The sequence below is a fragment of the Dendrobates tinctorius genome, unplaced genomic scaffold (assembly GCF_039654945.1).
Source record: "Dendrobates tinctorius isolate UK_male_01 unplaced genomic scaffold, ASM3965494v1 ptg000011l, whole genome shotgun sequence".
NCBI lineage: Eukaryota > Metazoa > Chordata > Amphibia > Anura > Dendrobatidae > Dendrobates > Dendrobates tinctorius.
In genome coordinates, this window is record NW_027361679.1 from 37,205,110 (window position 1) to 37,228,086 (window position 22,977).

General features: G+C 42.6%; 1 protein-coding gene across 3 annotated transcripts in view; it reads right to left on the minus strand.

Moving 5' to 3' along the window:
- SDAD1 (SDA1 domain containing 1) overlaps positions 1-22,977 on the minus strand; it is a 204,422-nt gene that overhangs the window by 45,704 nt on the left and 135,741 nt on the right. For 2 of the 3 annotated variants that reach the window (XM_073541097.1, XM_073541116.1), the window contains exon 21: positions 20,894-21,055. In XM_073541097.1, coding sequence (XP_073397198.1) covers positions 20,894-21,055 — 162 coding nt within the window. Of the gene's footprint in view, positions 1-14,842; positions 18,070-20,893; positions 21,056-22,977 lie in introns of those variants that run through there. The other variant, XM_073541107.1, reaches the window with a different exon arrangement.

Consider the following 22,977-nt stretch of genomic DNA (forward strand, 5'->3'; position numbering starts at 1 on the left):
GTTTTGTTATTTTGCATTACAAAAAACAATTTGGACCCACTTTTCTAAAAGTGGGGAAACCCCTTTAACATAAATGGTTTAGAGTGTATATGTTCTTTCACATTTTCTGTAGAAAAAACAATTGACTCCATGACTTCATCTTTAATAGCAACACTTTCAAATATTTTTGGTGCACTATTCCCATTCTCATGCTTTCTACCTTGTCATCCATTTTTTTTCATTGGTGGTTCCCATTTATTAGTATCTGCCAGAAATATAAATGTTGAATATTACTTTTCTCACTTTCCAGCATACATAGTCCTTGCCATTGTCCTAGAGGAACATCTAGGCGCAGTGGGGCTGCCTAATGCAGCTGTCCAAAGTGTCTCCCCCAGGGGCTGCAATCTGCTGCCGCGCCCCCTCCCCCCTACACTGGACTGGGAGTCGGCAGTTTTCTCAGCCAGCTGTCAAGCTGGCAGCGGGTTGAGAGAAGCTGCAGCACGCCGGCTCCCAGTGATCAAGTGTACTTGCATCTTTCAGCCGCGATGACAACTGAAGCTCTGCCGGCGGGTCAGAGCAACATCAGCAGCGTGATCAGGTCATGTGATCACGCTGCTGACGTCACTCACCGATGTGGAGAGCATTGATGGTAAGTGCTCCAAATTAGTGGAGATGAAGACACCCCGAAGCTGGTGGAGGGAGACTTAAGGTACTGTATGTGCACACGTTGCAGATTTGCCTGCAGAACTTCTGCACAGAACCTGCACCTCTTGGCAGAAAGCGCAGGTAAAAATCTGCACGTTTTTGATGCGGATTTTCAAGCTTTTTTTTATGCGGATTGTATGCGTTTTTGTAAGCTAAATAATATGTTAGGCTAGTTTCACACTAGCGTTTCAGGGCGCAGTGCATGGCCGCTGCTAAGCCACGCCCCCTCCGGTCAGTTCCACCTCTGATCGCATGAGGCTGCATGCGATCAGAGTACCCTATCTTTAGTGATGAGTGCACTGGTCGTGCGTTGGCCTGATTTTGCTGGTGCTGTGCGTTTTTGTGCGCTGGGCGCAGCGCCAGCAAAATCGGGCCAGCGCACGACCAGTGCACCCAATGCTAAAGATAGGGTACGCTGATTGCATGCAGCCTCATGTGATCAGAGGAACTGACCGGAGGGGGCGCAGCCGGGGGCGGGGCTTAGCAGCAGCCGTGCGCTGCGTCGTGAAACTAGCCTTATTTAGCAAAAAAAAAAAATGATGTGTGACACACACACACACACACACACACAGATCTATAGATATATGGAAAGAGATGGATACAGTCATGGCCGAAAGTGTTGGAACCCGTGAAATTGTTCTAGTAAATGAAGTATTTATCCCAGAAAATTATTGCAAGCATTGTTTTGCTATATACATGTTTATTTCCTGTCTGTATATTGGAACAGCGCAAAAAAGCAGGAAAAAAGAGCAAACTGGACATAATTTTAAACAAAACCCCAAAAATGGGCTGGACAAAATTGTTGACACCATCAACTTAATATTTGGTTGCACACCCTTTTAAACAAATAACTGCGATTATTTGCTTCCTATAACCATCAACAAGCTTCTTACACCTCTCGACTACAATTTTGGACCATTCTTCTCTTGCAAACTACTCAAGGTTGTGCTTTTTCCCAACAGCAATTTTAAGATCTTTCCACAGGTGTTCAATGGGATTTAGATCAGACTCATTGCTGGTCAATTCAGAACTCTCCAGCACTTTGTTTCCATCCATTTCTGGGTGCTTCTTGAAGTATGTTTGGGGTCATTATCCTGCTGGAAGACCCATGACCTAGGACACAAACCCAGCTTTCTGACACTAGGCACTAGATAGCGACCTAAAATCCATTGGTAAACCTCAGATTTCATGATGCTTTGCACACAGTGAAGGCACCCAGTGCCATAGGCAGCAAAACAACCCCAAAAATAATATTTGAACCTCCACCATATTTGACTGTAGGTACTGCGTTCATTTCTTTGTAGGCCTCATCAGTATTTGTTAAATAGTATAATGATATGTTTTACCAAAAAGCTCTATCTTGGTCTAAACTGTCCACAAGACGCTTTCCCAGAAGGATTTTGGTTTACTAACGTACATTTTGGCAAACTGCAGACTGGCTTTTTTATGTCTCTGTGTCAGCAATGTGGTCCTCTTGGATCTCCTGCCATAGCATTTAATTTTATTAAAATGTTGACAGATGTTCGCGCTGACACTAATGCACTCTGTGCCTGAAGTAAAGCTTGATTAGGTCTGCTTATCCACCATCCGCACTATCCTTTGTTGCAACATTTCATCAATTTTTATCTGCCGTCCATGTCAAGGGAGATCAGCTACAGTGCCATGGGTTGTAAACTTCTTGATTATGCTGCACACTGTGGACAAAAGAACATGAAGGTCGCTAAAGATGGACTTGCAACCTTGAGATTGTTGATATTTTTCAACAATTTTGGTTCTCAAGTGGTCATAAAATTCTCTTCTCTTTCTGTTCTCCATGCTTAGTGTGGTGCACACATACACACAATTAAAAGATTGAGTCAACTTCTCCCCTTTTTATCTGGTCTCAGGTGTGATTTCTATGTTGCCCACACCTGTTACTTGCTGTAGGTGAGTATGAATGTGCAGCACATGCTTGAAACAAAATTGTTTGCCTAAAATTTTGGAAAGGTGCCAACAATTTTGTCCCACCGACTTTGGGGCTTTTGTGTGAAACTGTGCGCAATTTAACATAGTAACATAGTTATTAAGGTTGAAGGGAGACTTTAAGTCCATCTAGTTCAACCCATATCCTATCCTAACTTGCCCTAACATGTTGATCCAGAGGAAGGCAAAAAAACCCTATGTGGCAACAAGTAAGCTTCACATTGGGGAAAAAAATTCCTTCCTGACTCCACGTACGGCAATCAGACTTGCTCCCTGGATCAACGCAATATTAAGGAAACTAGTGTATATACCCTGTAATATTATACTTTTCAAGAAAGGCATCCAGTCCCTTCTTAAATTTTAGTAGGGAATCACTCATTACAACATCATATGGCAGAGAGTTCCATAGTCTCACTGCTCTTACAGTAAAGAATCCGCGTCTGAGTATGCTTAAACCTTCTTTCCTCCAGACGTAGAGGATGCCCCCTTGTCCCCGTCACAGGTCTAAGAGTAAAAAGATCATTAGAAAGCTCTTGGTATTGTCCCCGCATATATTTATACATTGTAATAAGATCACCCCTAAGCCTTCGATTCTCCAAACTAAATAACCCCAAATGTAATAACCTGTCTTGGTATTGCAGACCCCCTAGTTCCCTAATAACCTTGGTCGCTCTTCTCTGCACCCGCTCCAGTTCAGCTATGTCTTTCTTATACACCGGAGACCAGAACTGTACACAGTATTCTAAGTGTGGTTGCACTAGTGACTTATATAGAGGTAAAATTATGTTCTCCTCATGAGCATCTATGCCTCTTTTAATGCATCCCATTATTTTATTTGCCTTTGCAGCAGCTGCCTGACACTGGCCACTAAATGTGAGTTTGTCGTCCACCCATACACCCAGGTCTTTTTCAGTGACTGTTTTGCCCAGTCTTTTACAATTAAGCACATAATTATACATCTTGTTCGTTCTACCCAAGTGCATGACCTTACATTTATCCCCATTAAAGCTCATTTGCAATTTATCAGCCCAAGCTTCTAGTTTACATAAATCCTCCTGTAATATAAAATTGTCCTCCTCTGTATTGATTACCCTGCAGAGTTTAGTGTCATCTGCAAATATTGAAATTCTACTCTCTATGCCCCCTACAAGGTCATTAATAAATGTTAAAAAGAAGCGGGCCCAAAACTGACCCCTGTGGTACCCCACTGCTAACCGTGACCCAGTCTGAGTGTGCTCCATTAATAACCACCCTTTGTTTCCTATCCCTGAGCCAGCTCTTAACCCACCTACACATATTTTCCCCTATCCCCATTGTTCTCATTTTATGTATCAACCTTTTGTGTGGCACCGTATCAAAAGCTTTTGAAAAGTCCATGTACACCACATCCACTGCATTCCCTCGGTCCAGTCCGGAACTTACCTCTTCATAAAAGCTTATCAGATTAGTCTGACAGGAACGGTCCCTTGTAAACCCATGTTGATATTGGGTCATGAGGTTATTCTTCTCCAGATACTCCAGTATAGTATCTTTTAGAAAACCCTCCAGGATTTTACCCACAGTTGAGGTTAAACTTACTGACCTATAATTTCCAAGTTCAGTTTTTGTCCCCTTTTTGAATATTGGCACCACATTTGCTATACGCCAGTCCTGTGGTACAGACCCTGTTATTATGGAATCTTTAAAGATTAAAAATAATGGTCTATCTATGACTGTGCTTAATTCCTGCAGTACTCGGGGGTGTATCCCATCCGGGCCCGGGGATTTGTCAATTTTAGTGATTTTTAGACGCCGCCGTACTTCCTGCTGGGTTAAGCAGGTGACATCTAACAGAGAATTTTTATCCCTGATCATGTTATCCGTCATGGGATTTTCTTGTGTAAACACTGTTGAAAAAAAGTCATTTGGCTTTTTCCTCATCCTCATCCACCATTTCACCCAGACTATTTTTAAGGGGGCCAACACTATCATTTTTTAGTTTCTTACTATTTATGTAGTTAAAGAATATTTTGGGATTATTTTTACTTTCTCTGGCAATGAGTCTCTCTGTCTCAATCTTTGCTGTCTTGATTTGCTTTTTACAGAATTTATTTAATCTTCTGTATTTAGTTAATGCCTCATCACTACCTATTTGCTTTAATTCGCTAAATGCTTTATTTTTGTCCCTTATTGCGCCCCTTACAGCTCTATTTAGCCATAGTGGTTTCTTCCTATTTCTCGCATGTTTATTCCCATACGGTATATATTGTGCACAGGTCCTATTCAGGATGCTAATAAACGTCTCCCATTTTCTTTGTGTATTTTTATGTCTCAGGATATCGTCCCAGTTAATTCCACCAAGATCATCTCTAATCCGTTGGAAATTTGCTTTCCTGAAGTTTAGTGTCCTTGTAACCCCTCTACTACACATCTTATTAAAGGATACATGAAAACTTATTAATTTGTGATCACTGTTACCCAAGTGACCCCCAACCCTTACATTTGATATGCGGTCTGGCCTGTTGGTTAATATTAGGTCTAGCAGTGCCCCCCCCCTCTTGTTGGGTCCTGAACCAGTTGTGAAAGGTAATTGTCTCTCATAGTAGTCAAAAACCTATTACCTTTGCTGGAACTGCAGGTTTCTGTTCCCCAATGTATTTCAGGGTAGTTGAAGTCCCCCATAATAATGACTTTTCCTTGAGTCGCAGCTTCATCTATTTGCTTTATGAGGATATTCTCTGTTGCTTCCATTATTTTTGGAGACTTATAACAAACCCCTATCAGTAATTTATTATTTTTCCCCCCTCCCCTTATCTCTACCCACAGGGGCTCTACATTTTCATTAGATTCATATATATTATCACGAAGGATGGGTTTTAAGGATGATTTTACATATAAACACACGCCTCTCCCTCGCTTATTTGTTCGGTCATTTCTGAACAGACTATAGCCCTGTAAATTAACCGCCCAGTCGTGGCTCTCGCCCAGCCATGTCTCAGATATCCCCACCATGTCATAATTATGTTCCAACAACATTAACTCCAATTCCTCCATTTTGTTGGCGAGGCTTCTGGCATTAGTATACATGCACTTTATGTATCTCTCTGTACCTCTATTCTTTCTTAAATTATTAACTGTTCTAACCCCACCCCCCATGTCATTATTTGTGCCCAGGTCTCTAGCTGCACTGTCTTCCCCCTCCTATAAAAGGAATACCCTCCCCCCCGTCCCTAGTTTAAACACTCCTCCAACCTTCTAACCATTTTCTCCCCCAGCACAGCTGCACCCTCCCCATTGAGGTGCAGCCCGTCCCTAGCGTAGAACATGTAGCCAACTGAGAAGTCGGCCCAGTTCTGCAGGAACCCAAACCCCTCCTTCCTACACCAATTCCTGAGCCACTTATTAACCTCCCTAATCTCCCGTTGCCTCTCTGGCGTGGCACGTGGTACAGGAAGTATTTCCGAAAATACCACCTTGGAGGTCCTTGCTTTAAGCTTACAGCCTAATTCCCTGAAATCATCTTTAAGGACCTTCCACCTACCTCTAACTTTGTCATTTGTGCCAATGTGCACCATGACCGCTGGATCCTCACCAGCCCCTCCCAGTAATCTGTCAACCCGATCAGCGATGTGTCGGACTCGAGCGCCAGGTAGGCAGCACACCGTTCGACGATCCCTGTCTTTGTGACAGATTGCCCCATCTGTTCCCCTAATAATTGAGTCTCCCACTACCAGAACCTGTCTGGCCTGCCCTGCTCTCCTATTTCCCCCCTTACTGGAGCAGACACTCCTCCGGCTTTCAGAGGACATGCCTTGCTGCAGCAGTGCTACTCCTGCACTAACACTCCCCTCATCTGCCAACTTAGCAAACTTATTGGGGTGTGCCAGATCAGGACTAGCCTCCCTGGTGCTCTTCCCTCTACCCCGCCTTCTGTCACCCAGCTAGCTGCTTCATTGTCCTGCAGCTCCAACCTAGCATCCCCCCCCCCATCTATCCCATTGAGCGTCTGCTCAGTGAGCAGAAGACTCCTTTCCATATTGTCTATGGATCTCAGTGTTGCCAGCTGCACATTTAGATCCAGTATCTGGGCTTCCAAATGCACAACGTGCTCACATCTTGCACAGCAGTATGCACCCTCGACCGGCTGTTCAAGGATTTCATACATGCGGCAAGATGTGCACTGGATGGCATTGGCAATAGTGGAGCACATCCTAATGGGGATTGCACCAGACAATAAGATAAGCAAAAATAAATTAAAAAAAAAAAAAGTATAAATATAATATAACAGCAATTCAGTAAGACCTCCCTTGGAAACTCCCTGAATCCAAAGTCACAGAATCTCAAGTCACACACTTACCACAGTTCGCACTTACGCTCAGGTCACACTCAGCTCGTTCACACTCGCTCAGGTAGAAGATTTAAAAGGGGTTTTTTTTTTTTTTTTTTTTCCCCTTTCACCAGCACACCACCTTGCTGCTCATTGCACTTCCAAAAATTTGCCTTTTTTTCTGTTTTTTTTTTTTTTTGTATTTTTCCAATTTCCTATACACACAAATGTAATAAACATGTTCATAACAAAATACTGTATGTAAAATTGCAATAATTTTCTGTGATAAATACTTCCATTTTCTGGAACAATTTTAAGGGGGCCATGACTGTAGATAATATCTATCAATCTATGTATAGATTATCTATCTATAGATCTATCCATATTTATCTATAGATATATCCTTCTATAGATATTTCCATAGATATACATCTATAGATATATCTATGGATATAGATAGATAATAGCAAGGCCGTGTGTTTATGAACAATATGTTTAATTTTGAGAAAAAAAAAAGAAAAAATTGGTGTGGGCTGCCACGCAATTTTCTGAGCCAGGGAGGTAAAGCTGACGACTGGGGGCCAATATTTGTAGCTTGGGTAGGGGGTAATACCCATGGTCCCTTCTCAGGCTATGACTATCAGCCTGCAGATGTCTGCATAGCCTTTACTGGCTATTAAAATAGGGGGACCCCCAAAAAAATGACATGGGGTCCCCCTATATTTTATAGCCAGAAAGGCTACGCAGACAGCTGCAGGCTGATATTCATAGCCTAGGAAGGGGGCCATGGATATTGGACCCTCCCAGGTACAAATACCAGCCCGCAGCTGCCCCAGAAATGGCCTCTCTCATCCCACTGCCGTGTAGCCATGGCATATGGGATAATAAGGGGTTAATGTCACCTTGCTATTGTAAGGTGACATTAAGCCCGATTAATAATGGAGAGGTGTCAATAAGACGCCTATCCATTATTAGTCTTTTAGTATCAAAGGGTTAAAAAAAAAGACAGCCAGAAAAAAGTATTTTAATGAAATAAAGCACATTTTTTCATTATTTTTATTAAAAAAATAAACCAACACAAATACTCCCTGTCTGACGCAGTCCCTCTTTAAAAACGAGTGTCCCACGACGATCTCCCCTATAGAGAGGTCACATCAGCAGATGTGACCGCTCTATAGGCCTCCGATGACACACTGACCGGAGATAACCCTCCCGCAGTGTGTCATTGGAGTTAAGCCTCTCGATTTATGACCCTACAGCGTGAGAAAATTCTCACGCTTTAGTGCCGCAAAGTGATAGGTGAACTCAGGTGACCTGTTGGCGGCGGAGTGATACAATGCAGAGGATTATCTCTGTCATTGTATCACGTATCACCGGAGCCCCAGGAGAGCGGTCGCATCTGCTGATGTATGCAAAACACAAGCCGCGGAGACACCATCACGTTTCTCAACGCAAGCAATGACTAACCAGGTCTTTCCCTGGGAGGGAACAACCACGGGAAGGGCAGTTTCCAATGAAGGAAACCACCTATGCCAAAACATGTTATCCATCCACAGACAGCTGTTTCGGGGTATCGCCCCTCATCAGTGTGGAGTAGGAATCTGGCCAGTAGGAGCAATGCCTGCGTTGAGAAACATGTGATGGTGTCTCCGCAGTGTTGGATGTTGATCTCCATGAGTGGCTTTTTCCACAGCATGTGCACAGCGTTTTTGGATTTCCCATTGATTAACGTTGTGTGCACTCTGCACTGTGGATTTGATGCAATTCCGCGCGTCCAAAAACGCTGCGGAAATGCATCAAAATCCGCAATGTGTGCATACCCTTAGTGTAACGGGGCTGGGGTTTTTTACTGCCTAAGGGTGTATTTACTGTGACATAGGTGTATTTACTTCCTGGGGGTGTATTTACTGCGTTTGGGGCGGTATTTACTGTGCATGTGAGGAAGATATTTACAGTGTGCGTGGGGGGGTGTATTTACTGCCTGGAGGGGTATTTACTGTGTGTGGGTGCATTTACTGTGTGTGGGAGAGATTTACTGTAATGGGACTGGGGTTGATTTACTGTGATTATGTATTTAGTGTAATGGGGCTGGGGAAGATTTAGTGTAACGGGAGAATGATTTAAGGACACAAGGTTGGGGAGCAAAGAAGGGACAGGTGCAAACAATATAGGGAGCAGGAGAAATTTGAAGATACAATATGAGGAGGAAGGGGTGAGATGGGTGCAGACAGTATGGTGAGTGGGGGTATAGGTGCAGACAGTATGGTGAGTGGGGGTATAGGTGCAGACAGTATTAGTAGCGAGAGGAAAAGGTATGCGGACAATATGGGAAGCAAGGGAGATAGGATGGGTGCGAACACAGTATGGGGAGTCAGAGGGATGTGTGAGGAGGCAATATGGAAAGTGAGGGTAAATGTATGAGGAAGGAGGGGAAAATGTGTGAGACTAATGAGGGGAATAGCACAAGGAGACAATTTGGGGAAAGGTGTGAATGGGCACAGAATAGAGACTAAGTAATGTGGGAGGTAACATGGAGGGACAGTGTAAGGGCACAGCATACCAAGGAAGGAAAGTGAAGTGAGGGGGCATAGTATAGAAACTGGACCCTATATGGAGGGCCCAGTATGGGAAGGAGGGGGCAGTGTGGAGATCATGTACCATAAAACGGACAGTGTGAGGGGCATATTTTGTGCAGGGAATATACTGAGGGACAATTATTAATTCATGAGCTCAGAGTAGGGTAGATATTTTTATTCAGTAGCATTATAATAACACTGCTATCTTTAAGGGCATCGCGTGGGCATGTGCTGCAGAAGACCGGATAAGGCTAGTTTCACACTAGCGTTTTTGAGCGCAGCGACGGCCTGCGCACGGCCGCCGCTAAGCCCCGCCCCCTGCCGCACCTCCGCATGACGCTGCATGCGCCCTGCGTCCCCTATCTTTATCACTGGGGTGCAGGCCGTGCGCAGTATGCGTTTGGCAGCGCATGCGCCTTTTTGACGGTGCGCCGGCGCAACCAAACTGCAGCAGGTTGCGTTTGGCACAGGTCGGCGCACCGTCAAAAGGACGCATGCGCCGCCAAACGCATACTGCGCACGGCCTGCGCCCCAGTGATAAAGATAGGGGATGCAGGGCGCATGCAGCGTCATGCGCCAGTAGGCGGAGCTACCGGCGGAGGCGCGGCAGGGGGTGGGGCTTAGCAGCGGCCGTGCGCAGGCCGTCGCTGCGCTCAAAAACGCTAGTGTGAAACTAGCCTTAGATGGAGGTCTGCAGAGACACTGTGGATGAGAAAGCTCATCATGGGGTCTGGACAAGATGATGAAGAAAGAGAGAGACTCCTGAGACAACGTAATCTATTAGGTACCTGGATATATTTTTTTGTGATATTGACCAATTCTCATTTTTATTTTGTTAGGAGCATTAAAGGGGTTATCGAAGATTGTGCTGAGTCTGCAGTCTTAGTACAGCAGAAAAGGGGCAGCAGTGCTTACCTGCCCAGATCTTCGAACAAATGCATTATCAGGATGCAGTAAACTCATGTAGTAAAGATGGTGGCAACACAGGTGCACAATATTGATAAGACAACCACTCACAGCCTACCAATTGATGGAGGAGGCTGACTACTTAATGTATGATTGCACAAAAGAGGCTTGTATAGGGCGCTGTTCACATAAGGTAATCTACTGTATCTGGTTTACAGCCTATTCATGGGTGGCTGGCTCCATCACTTGCCCCAGCAGGCCATAGGCATCCTTTCTGAGTGCGACCTGCCAGAGGCCAGTACCAACAGGTGGTGTCAGCGGTGCAATAATAGTCACTGCATCGCACCACCAGCATCCACTGCAAGAATGGATAGAAGAGACGTCAGACGCTGCAGAGGATGAGATGTCTTGATTAGGTGAGTATATGAATTTTTTTATAGGGCACTGTAAGTTGGACCATCATAAAAGATAAGGTGCTGTGGGGTGGACCACCATACTATATAGAGGACTATGAGGTGAACCATCATATAATATAGAGGGCTATGAGGGGGGGCTGTGGAGGTACCATTATACTACATAGGAGCTGTGAGGTGTACCATCATAACATACTGTATAAGGAGCTGTGAGATTTACCATCATACTATATGGTGGGGGACCATCATACTATATAGGGGGCTGTAAGGTGGACCATCATACTATATAGTGGGCTGTGGGGGATCTTCAAAGTATATGGGGGATCTTTCATACTGTGTGGAGTGGCTGTGGGGGGACCATTTTACTCTGTAGGGTGGTTGTGGTGGACATCATACTGTGTGGGTGGCTGGCTGTGGTGGACATTATACTGTCTCGAGATCTGTGGGTTACATTATACTATGTTGGGGGCTGTGGTAACCAACATACTGTATGGGATGGTTATGGGGACATCATACTGTATGGGGGCTGTGGGGTCCTCATACTGTACGGGCGGCTTTGGTAGACATCATACTTTATATAGTGTCCTGTGGTGGACATAATACTGTGTGGGGGTCTGTGGAACCGCTCATATTGTACACTGGGGGGCTGTGGTGGGTACAATACTGTATCGAGGGCTGTGGTGACAATCTTACTGTGTGGGGTTCAGTGGGGCATCATACTTTGTGTAAGATTTGTGGGGCAATCATACTGTTTGGGGTCATCACACTTTGTGGGGGCATAATACTCTACGCGGGACATGAAAGGGGTATCATAGTGAGTGAGACCACTTAAGGGCTTCAAGTTGGGTAAAATAACTGTCTAAGTGCTGCAATACATTTCCTTCTCCATTTTTTTAAATGTTGGGAGATATGCTCTTCTTCTACTGTGACATGACAGGACTTTTTCTACGGGGCGCCTGCTCAGGTGCATTACTTCAATAAAGAGGAACTGAGGGTTATTATTATAAGGAAGCACAATGGGAGAAGCAATGAGTCATTATTATTATTAGAAAGCACAGGGGATATTTTTATTTTTATAAGTAGGCACAGGGTTATATTTATAAGAGGTCAAGGGGCACATTATTAAAGGAGGACAGGGGAATTATAAGGTATCAAAAGTTGTGGTTTGGGTAGAGGTGGTAGAATGCGAGGAGGGTCCTGGAAAATCAGTAAAGTGAAGATCTCTGTGTGTTGCATTTTGCAGGGACAATTTATGGATGGAATAAGAGGTCATGGTGGTCTGGACCAAATGCAAAGAAAAAGGGAAAAAGAGTGACAATCAGCGAGACATCACTGGGGAGAACCTGCACGATATACACATATATGGTCTGCCGAGCACTGGTGTAAACCTGATATCATCATTATATGGTCACTGTATGGTGGTAATATCAGTCTTAGTACAGGGGTTTTGGTTAAAGTAGTTGTTCAAGCTTGAAATTAAAGTCTGCAGTGACTCTATGTGACTGCAGACTTCTGAATCCTTACAATGCTTGCACACTGAGGATTCTCTGGTGACCGACACTGGGAGTTGATGATCATGTACAATGTCGTAACTTGAACAGCATGGGGCCCAAAGCAAAATATCTAATGGCATCCCTAAATATGGCAAGTCTTTAATAGCATTGGTCTTTTTATATAGGCTAAAGGGTCTTTTGGGGCCACCTAGGCTCCAGGGCCCGGGTGCGATTGCAACCCTTGCACCTACTGTAGTTACGTCCCTGATCAGGTTACCGCAAGTGTGTGATTTGCATACATCTGGTCACCTGCTAATGAGACGTGAACGGCCTCGCTCTATACAAGTGAAATTTGCAAAGCCAAGTACAGTTAGTCGGAATGTGGCCGGAGGTGTGAAAATCGCATTATTTGTGGTCACATGACAGCCCCTCCCAATACCGCCACCAGAGAATCCTCATAGTGTGCACTATAATGATTCAGAAGTCTGAAGTTACTTAGATTTTTATCTCAACCCCTTTAACGATCAGTATGGTGATATTATCAATACTGTATAAGCAGGTAATATTCGGTTATGGTTTGTTGGCATTTGTCTAGAATATTGCAATCTTATTACTTTGATATAATTATGTAATCTTGTATAGCAATATTATTGGTATTAGAAATATTGGTCTTGTAGGAAATCTTGATTTTTTTTTTTTCCATGCAGGGTAATATTAGTAATCCCATATGGTGCTCGGGGACAGGGGCGATTTAAAATGCCAGGGCTCTATTTCAGTCGCAGTTTGTCCCCGGCCATACAGTAAGTATACAAATCGCTTACTTGTGCAAGGGAGAATTCTAAAAGTGTGCAGGGCATGCGCTGTGAGAATTCAGACACCTGCAGCCACCTATAGTGACTGCAGACTTTCATCTCCAACCTGGACAAGCTCTTTAAATATAAAATAAAACCCTGCAGCCAACCGTAACAGCCTGAAATATACCCACTGTCAAGATTCAGCTGATTGCTTGTTCCAGCAGTCATCACATGGCCGCTTCACTCATATGCGATTTTTATATTTACGGTCACATTACAACAAGTTTCTCTTCTGTTTCTCTGTTTTTCACTGAACATTGAATTATGGCGAGCAGCTCGTGGGCACGTGGCTTAGGCCGAGATCACACTATCGTGTGTGATGCGAGAAACTCCCACGAGTCCCTCTCAACAAAACACCCGGCGCTGCCGCCGGCACTCAGGACCAGAGTTGCAGCTGCATAGAAATACATGCAGCCGCGGGTCCGGTCCTGAGTGCCGGCGGCAGTGACGGGTGTTGATGCAAGAGACTCATGCGAGTCTCTTGCATCGCACATGGTAGTGTGATCCCAGCCTAAGTGTGCAAATAGCATTTGTGCTTTGGTGGGAGGGGTGGGTCGCCAAACTGAACTCTTGCCCCGGGTGTCAGTTAGCCTAGATATACCTCTGCATTGTCCAGTAACATGCTTGTCCTGAACTAAAAGCCGGCCTCTCCGCTATGCCTGTATGCACTATGCCAGACAGGAGAGCGATAAAACCTCACTTTCTGCTTATGAGTACTGTGCTTTTCACAGATACACTTAGATAGGCACAAGTGCTATGGAGCGATTTTTTTCCTCTGAGTGGTCAGCAGGAAATATTGGACGTTTGAATGAAGCCTTTGTGACTGCTGCTAGAGACTAATTATACTTGACAACAGGCAGACAACAATGTTGGCAGAAGGGAGTCACTTATTGAATGGTACTTTGTTTTATTTTGGAGGGGAGGGGACAGAATAGCAGAATTTTGAAATAAAAAGGATTTGCAGATTACCTATTTCACACATTATAAAAAAATAGATCAAGTTTATTTTATCAGATAAATCTATTTTTTTTCTCCTCCTGGACTAATCTTTCATTCTCACAATTTAAGGTGAAAATCTGTCTACAGTGAGTAATCCCAATGCTGGCATAGGAGATGATAGCTTGTGCTCAAACTTCTATGGAAACATGTTTCAGGAAAGTTTGCTACAGAATGTGTGTTTTTGCCTCTAGTTCCTCTCTCCTTAGAATTTTGAAAGCACCGTCACCTTCTCCAAACAGATTGTACAGCATTTATCCACCAATTTAGTAAGAGAGATCAATCCAGGAGGAGAAGACGCACTATTTCTGATAGGCAACTTTGTAATATGACTTATTTTCATGTGTACTATCGATTATTAAAATTAATATTAAAATGATAGCTACTTTTCAAGCATGAGCATGGCATGTAAGGGTAAGGCCAAGTTCACACTGTGTTTTTGCAGTTTTTTTTATATGCGTTTGATAATTTTCAGCTGCATTTTACAGTACCAGCAAAGCCTATGAGATTCCAGAAATCTCATACACATATTGTTTTTTTGTCATCAGTATTTTGTGCTTTGTATGGTTTTTTGGGCATAGAGTATGTCAAATCTTTCAGCGTTTTTCACTCATTGAAGACAATGGGTAATGAAAAAAAGCAAGTACAGAAGTATTTAAAACGCATTTATTTTTGTGATTTTTCCAGGTTTACCATCTTGTCTTGGTCACCTGACATGACAGTTGGATAGTTAGTACAGTTTAATTAAATTAGTGATGCATACAAAGTAAACATTGGCTGACAAAGGTATGAGATTAAACAATGCTTGTGGCTGACCAAGGTGTGAGATGGCACAATTGATGAGCAACTCAATAGCAGACAAAAGTGTGAAAGTTAAAAGTGTCCTACACCTACAAACTATATGCACTGCCAGTGTCTTAGATAAATACAGTCATTCAAGGCCAATTCACCTCCCTCAGCATTTACATTTGCATTTTTTTCATGAACATATGTCTTGTATTGGTGACCTGTGTTTACCTATCTGTGGTGCAAGCAAAGCTGAACTTTGGGATGCTGAAAACGCACCTAAAACCTGCGTTTTTGACTTTGCCTCTTTTCTGCCAAAAGTGCTGGTTTTGCTGCAGAAAAAAAAAACGCAGCAAAAACGCCTAGTGCGAACTCAGCCTAAATGTAAACACATGCTGATTTTGATGCTAGTTTATATCTGGATTTGTCTCTGAAGCAAAGCTTATCTCACCTTTTGCATTACATTGCATGCAACAAGCGGATTTTGTTATAAATTGATCTTGGCTAAATTCTTCATGGAAAAATAATGCATATATGTTACACCCAAAGCATGCAGCGTTTTTCACTTCAGCTAGGGTGACTTGTTAGATATTTTGGGGAAATAAAATAAAATTCTCCTTATGAGGCCACATTCATATATAAAGAATTTGGTCAGTATTTTACAAATAACTGAGGTAAAATCTGAATGTGTGAACATGACCTAAGCTTTATACACTTGACCTTGTACATTTTGGTCCATAATGCCACGTACAATAGAAAATTAAATTTCTATACTCCGCTGCACTGAATGGCATATATTTCCCTCCCAGGAACATTGAAAACAGATTTTTGAGAAGACCGTAAAATTTGATATGCGAGACATCTAATGGCGCAATTCACATTTTTTTGTGGGCAGTTTCCAATAAAATATACTGTCGCAATGTGAAAATATATTGAGAGATTTTTATGAAAAAGAACTTTGTCCTTAGTGCAAAAAGAAAAAAAAAGAAGCATTCTGGTCACATCCTTTCTATATTCCCTTCTGGAGGGACTTGGCTCATTTTTGCATTCCACTAACAACCCAACATTTTCAAAGAAGACATGCATTTCCTAGAAGAACTAACTTGGTATTCCCCGACACATAGAAACAGGCTTTGCTCTCATGAAAATTAATAATGAAAGCATTTATGATATCTTTTATTGCACTATTGAATGATGACATGGACAACTTAGACACGATTCTTTTAACCTTTCACCTGATAATTATATCCTCCTTGTACAAACTCTGAAAAGTAAATCTTTAACCCTTTTCTGAATAAGGATTTTTTATAGACAAGCAAACTATAAAACACAGTGATAGGTTAAAAGGTTTTAATTAAGATTCTTTGGGTGCCATTACTTAATCAGATATTTTTAAAATGTATATCCAGTGTGACAGGGTCACTGGCACATTGTATGAGCGGAGATATGTGTCACTGCGCATATTGGCATCAGTGATGGAAGAAAAATATCCTAGTTTCACAACATACTAAGTGTTGGGAGGGTAAAATTATAGTTGCATACATGGGCTGGTTTTATGTGGGCACCAATAGAGTGGGTGGGAGGGTGCTTACCATATCTCCACCTGCAGAGCCAACACCAGCATGTGTACTGACAGGACCTGGGAGGATGTCATGGTCAGGTGACCATCACATGGTCTGACTTAAATAGCTTGTATAGAGAGTCAGTGTGTGCTGTGACTTGGGAGAGGAGGAACTCCCACGTGGCTCCAGGAGGAGCTGAGGACATTGTGTGGTATCTGCGGGTGAATCCTTTGCACTTTAGAAAGGCCACGTTTAGTTTATTCAACCCCGCTAAGGTTTATGATGTGTTTTAATAAACTAGAGGGTGATTTACCTCAAGGGGTTTTCCCAAGTCCACCTTTGCAATCAGCCGAGTCAACCCCTCACACCAGGTATTTGTTAAATTAAGGACAGTACTTGCCACCAGATCATGCTGTCTGCAGTTGACTCTCTCTGTAACTGATGTTCTATGGAGGTACACTTCAAGAAAAGGCTAATTCATATCATACTCAAATGTATAGTCTTTATCTTTAAAGGGGTATTCTTAAGTTTGAAAGCTATTTTATTATAAGTATGAAATACTGTTCTGATTACTGAAGGTCCAACTCTTGGGACCCCTGCTGTTCCAGAAAACTGGGGTTATGAAGAGCACTCTGTGAATTGAAGAGAGGTCAATCATGTGCAATGCCGCTCCATTCATTCTTACGGGAGTACTGGGGCCAATACTGGGAGATCCAAAGAGTGTGACATGACATAGGGAAGTGTTAAAAAAAATAGTGGGGTAAATTTATTTACAATTAATCTCAAAGTTACGGCAAGTATCCAGAAAAAAAAATTACTACAAAAATAAATGGTTCCAGATGCGCCTTGCTCATTAAGACGCTTAATGAATCTGGTCAGCGCACTACAGTGAGCACTTCCTTAAGACTGGCATGTGCTAGACTGTTCAGTTTATTTTTATTAGCAAAGTCCACAAACTGAATGTTTCCAAAAACCAATAAAAATGCGTTTGTTGTGAAGCTCAGCACTGGCGTTAAAAGGAATCTCATTAGATTTATGCTGCCCAAAAACAACATGAATCAAAGAGAGACTGAGTGCTTGCAGCCAGGTATGCTTTACTCTGGAATGCTGCCAGTGACTAATAGTGAGAAACTGGACTAGTCCAATGACCTAGCAGGTCTGCTCCTCCCTACCCCACACTCCAGTCGATTGACAGGTCTTCCCCAATGATTACATATTGGAGACCCTGGCAATGAGATGAAGCGGTCTGGGAAGAAGCTAGCCCAGGATGTCATCGGACTAGTCAAGTCTCACTCTATTGCTCCTGGCTGGTTTGCTATGAAACACAGCAGGTAGGCTCCTATTCATGATGCCTGTGGTACGGGAAGCATGAATGTTCCGACAGGATCCTTTAAAACAATTTCTACACAAAACATTTGAGCAGGGTAACAAAATGACGTATACAATAATCACTAAACTACATTTCAACAATAGAAAATACTTTTATTTATTGTCGTTTTCGTTTTTTCAGAAGTGATTCTCGGAGCGCAATCTGAGGAAAGAAAACAAAAAGATGTTAACTATGAGATACTAAACCATTTGTTATGTCAGTGTTAGGGTATGTGCATACGGAGGTTTTTTTCTTCAAAGGTCGTCAAAAACTGAATTTTCTATTAGAAACAGCTTCAGGAAACAACCCTTCCTTAAAGGAGTTTTTGGTTTGTGAAACAGCTTTCATGAGTTTTTCTTTATTTAGGTTTTCTTGCTGTTTATTGTTTTAGAATCATAGAATCGTAGAGTTGGAAGGGACCTCCTGGGCCATCTGGTCCAACCCCCTGCTCAAAGCAGGATTCGCTAAATCATCCCAGACAGATGTCTGTCCAGCCTCTGTTTGAAGACTTCTATTGAAGGAGAACTTACCACCTCTCGTGGCAGCCTGTTCCACTCATTGATCACTCTGTCAAAAAGTTTTTTCTAATATCTAATCTGTGTCTCCTCCCATTCAGTTTCATCCCATTGCTTCTAGTCTTTCCTTGTGCAAATGAGAATAAAGTTGATCCTTCTACAATGTGACAGCCCTTGAGATATTTGTAAACAGCTATTAAGTCTCCTCTCAGTCTTCTCTTCTGCAAGCTAAACATTCCCAAATCCTGCAACCTTCCCTCATAAGACAGGGTTTGCAGACCGGTCACCATTCTGGTCGCTCTTTTCTGAACTTCCATCAGGAGACACTTCAAAGAAGTGACACTTTTTACTCCCACAAGGCTTTTTTTTTTCTTTTTAAAGAATTAAGCTGAAGGAAAATGCTTGAAAGAAAATGATAACAAGGACTTCTTTAAACAATTTTTGAATAATTTTTCAGATGTCTTTTGGAGCAAACCTGGTTCAAAAGATTCCTAAAAAAAAAACAAGACATACCCTTACACTTTAATCACCTTTCAAGTAATTTTTTGAATGAGCATGCGTTTGCACATGAGCAGTAATACCATTTCTGGCCATTAACCCTTTTACTGATATCCGCTGCTCATGTGCAGTGCAAGTCAGTAGCAGGTGTGTGGAGCGGGCTCACAAGGCGAGTTCGCCCCATACACTGCATGTAACAGCTCTGTGTTAGGCTAGGGTCACACAAGCACATATTCTCTTATCTGAGAGAACCGGGTCGATACTGCAAATCACACGCTGACCAGTGTTTGATTAGAGTGTGATTTGCATTATGGACCCGGTTCTCTTGGAGAAGAGAACATACCAGTGCGATTCTCCCGGATGAGGAGAAGATGGGTGAAAACTTTTTTTTTGTTGGATCGTACTTGGACCAATAATACAGTGGTCTGGATGAGACCTTATGAACAAATAAAGTTGCACTCTGTAGTGCTATTGCATATATACTTGAAATATATGAATTTTTAATTGCATTACTGCTCTAGAAAATAGGAAAAAAACAAATATACTTAACACAGAATTTAGCCAATTCATGCATGTCCAGCACCAAATGACAAGGAGATCTTCTTTTAGTTAGGATCCAGCTGTAATTAAAATTGCCATGGGCTGATGGGTGGAGTGCTTGGTCAGAAAGCCTATGTATACAAATAACAAAAGACTGACCGTCACTTCCAAATAGAATTCTGGTCAGAACAGATGCATCCTCCACCCATCAGCCCGTGGCGGTTTTAATTACAGCAGGATCCTACCTACCCATATAAATGTAGACTATCTGCCCAAAGAGGAATCACATTAGGATAGGTTCCCAGCAAAAGAAGATCTCCTTGTCATTGGCTGCTGGGCATGCATGAATTGGCCAAATTGTGTGCCAAGTATCTTTGTTTTTTCCCCATTTTCTAGAGCAGTAATGCAATTCAAATTTCATATACTTCTATGTTTACATGCTATACCACTACTGATATTTGTATGCATGAGATCTTACAGCCAGGATTTGCCAATAATAGCTGCAGGTGGAACAGAGTTCTGCATGCAACTGTTAACCTGTTAAATGCCAGTGTCAAACTTTTGACAGCAGCACTAATAGTACACCGGATTGGGGAGCGTAATTTTATGCGCCCATTGGTGCGCTCGCGATGCGATTGCAGAGTCCTGATGGGTTGCTATGACAGCAGGGGTCTGTTGAAGATCTCTTTGCTTGAAATTACAGAGCTCCCTTGAAACCCAGCCTGTGGCTGGGTTTCAAAGGAGACTGTGATCTTTATTGCCTACAGCAATACTGAAGTGTCGGACTATCGCAGGTTCAATTCGTTAAGTGGACTAATGCAGTGAAAATTAAAAAAAAATAAATAAAAGTTACAGCTTTTGGAAGGAGGGGGGAAAAAAAAGGAAATTGGCCATGTCGGGAAGGGGTGAGCTAACTTTTTTACCAGCTTTCCCTGCTGCAGGCTCCAGTCACAAGAAGAATGAGCATTATCCCTGTGCCTCCCACAGAGCTGTATACAGTTTCGAGCAGTTTGTAAGAGTGAAGGATCAGTGAAGTAGCAACTGACAAGTGAAGAAAGTTAGATTATACACACACATATTATATATACGGCATATTATAGAGTGAGATCTCCATCTCCATAGATACATAAAGCAAATTCTGTCATCTTCATTTGTACTGAAAGAAAAACAAGTGTTGCTATTCCTTAAGTTGACCATACATCTCATTAAATATTTTATATTGTTTGCTCCCACCATATATTATGTATGAGACAGTCAAATTCGTCCCTTTTTAAAAACGTGCAGTACAATAATCTGTTCCTACTGACATTAATAAGCATGTCAGCATCACATTAGATAACATGTGTCTGTGGAAAGCTAACGGCTGCACGCTCTTATGTGCACAGCTATTGCCAGTGTCGCCATCTTATATTCCAGTGGTCAATTAGCATTACCTGCTTATCTCTGAATGAACGCTTGTTTTTGGTTCGAATGTTCTGGCTATATCTCATCATCATATAGTTCTTATTCCTTTTCTTCTCCTTGTTGGTGGTGCTGGCATGTGGATTCATTCTCATTTTTTTCTTCACAAATTCTTTTCTATCTGTCTTTCCAGCCTATAAAATTAATTGTTGATAATCCGTCAAACATTAAAAAGGTTAATATAAAAGCTAAGATGCCTATCAAACATAAGTTAGTACAGAGCTGGGTAAAGTGTGGCCCACATTCAGCTGGCTGGCTGTCTGCGTGCCGGACTGAAACAACCAGGCAGCTGAATGGGCAGCACACCATGCTCCTTGACAGCCGCCGCCAGCTTTCCACTGCTATCCACATCCTCAGGATGTAGACAGCGGTGAATACACGACTGGTGGAGGACGGAGCCGCCAACATGTTCTACTAAGCAGCATGTGCGACTGACACAGCAGACGTGATGACGTCACTACATCATGTCTGCTGTGTGGAGAGTCAGTTCCCCAGAGGCAGGAGCAGAGAGCCAGGGGAAGGAGAGAGACAGTGAGCATGTTTTTTTTCTTTTTCGTGTGTATGGAACATTTGCATATCTATAGGGGCTCATAATGTATACTAAGTGTATTTAGGCGGCTATGTGGGGGCTCATATTATATCTACCAGGCTATGTGGGGGCTCATACTGTATCAAAGCTGCTATGTGGGGGGCTCACAATGTGCATAGAGGGGCTATGTGCGGGCTCATACGCTATATAGGGATCTCAGCAGACTTAATTCTGCTCAATATTAAATGATAATATTACTACAAAATGATAATATGATTAACATGGAGCAGAATTAATTTCCACCTATTGGTTCACCCTTCCACAACAGTCACGGTCTCTCATGTGGCCCCCTAAGGAAAATTAATTGCCCACCCCTGAATTAATTAAATAACATGTTTGACAATAATATGGAATCCATCATTGTGAAAACTATATACTTTCTCGTACAGAGTAAAAAAATAAATAAATAAATGACTGGAGAGTGCCAGATTCCATGCCTTTGGCCACTTTAGTCTGTGCGTTGCCTCTGACACAGCTACTAAGCTGCGATGGTTTAAGTCAGTGTTTCCCAAACTTCAATCATCACAGACCTGTACAGATCAACAGATCATGTTTTCTGGATTTCCTTAGTTTTGCATAGATGATGCAATCATCATCAAGGCATCAGAAATTGCCACAGGCTCTCTCACCTGCGTGATACTCATGAAATTCTGAAAACAATCTGATTGGAGGACGAGAGGAATGGAGTTTGGATACATTGGTTTAGGCAGAGAACTGCCATTGACGTGTCTGTCTGAACCACAATGGATGCACTGCCAGGGATTTGTGAAGAGGAGACAGAAGGATAGCTTAAAGTTCCCGGATACTGACCAGCAAAGAGGACTCAAGAGGGGACCACACAGCTTGAAAGACCCTTACTCAGCCACTGAAACGGAATTAGTAAACATGACCAGATACTGAAGTGCTAGGAAGAAGTGACAAGGACCAGCTTGGGATAAGTCTATGCGGTCCCTGTATCATGACATTCCCATACCCATTTTAGCCTTGTTGAAGGGGGCAATTATGGAACTGAGCATATGGGATCAGCTCCCATGGCAGAAACTATAATTCCAAGGAACCCGCATGCCATAATGAACTGGGACATTCCTGTGTAAAGAGCAATGACTTTGCGGTGTGAGAAGAATCTTGGCTTGAGCTGAGTTAAGACACATGTCCTAAAAGGTTAGACACGGAATGGTACAGCAATGACTGAGTAGTTAATCACCCAGCTGAAGTAGTATAAAACAATATGACGACTTCCTTAATTGGCCAACCTTGATGTGGATTTAATCATAGTCATCCAAGTAGAAACAAAAAGGATAGGACATCCGTGAAGACAACTGGAGCACTTACTGGTGAGACTCACAGATAAGGATGTACAGGTAAACATCCTTGGAGGAGATTCCTTAGATCCATTGATGCAACAACTCTTCAGATACAAGACTGAACATGCAAGTTTTGTTTTGTTTTTTTTTAAACCAAAAAAGT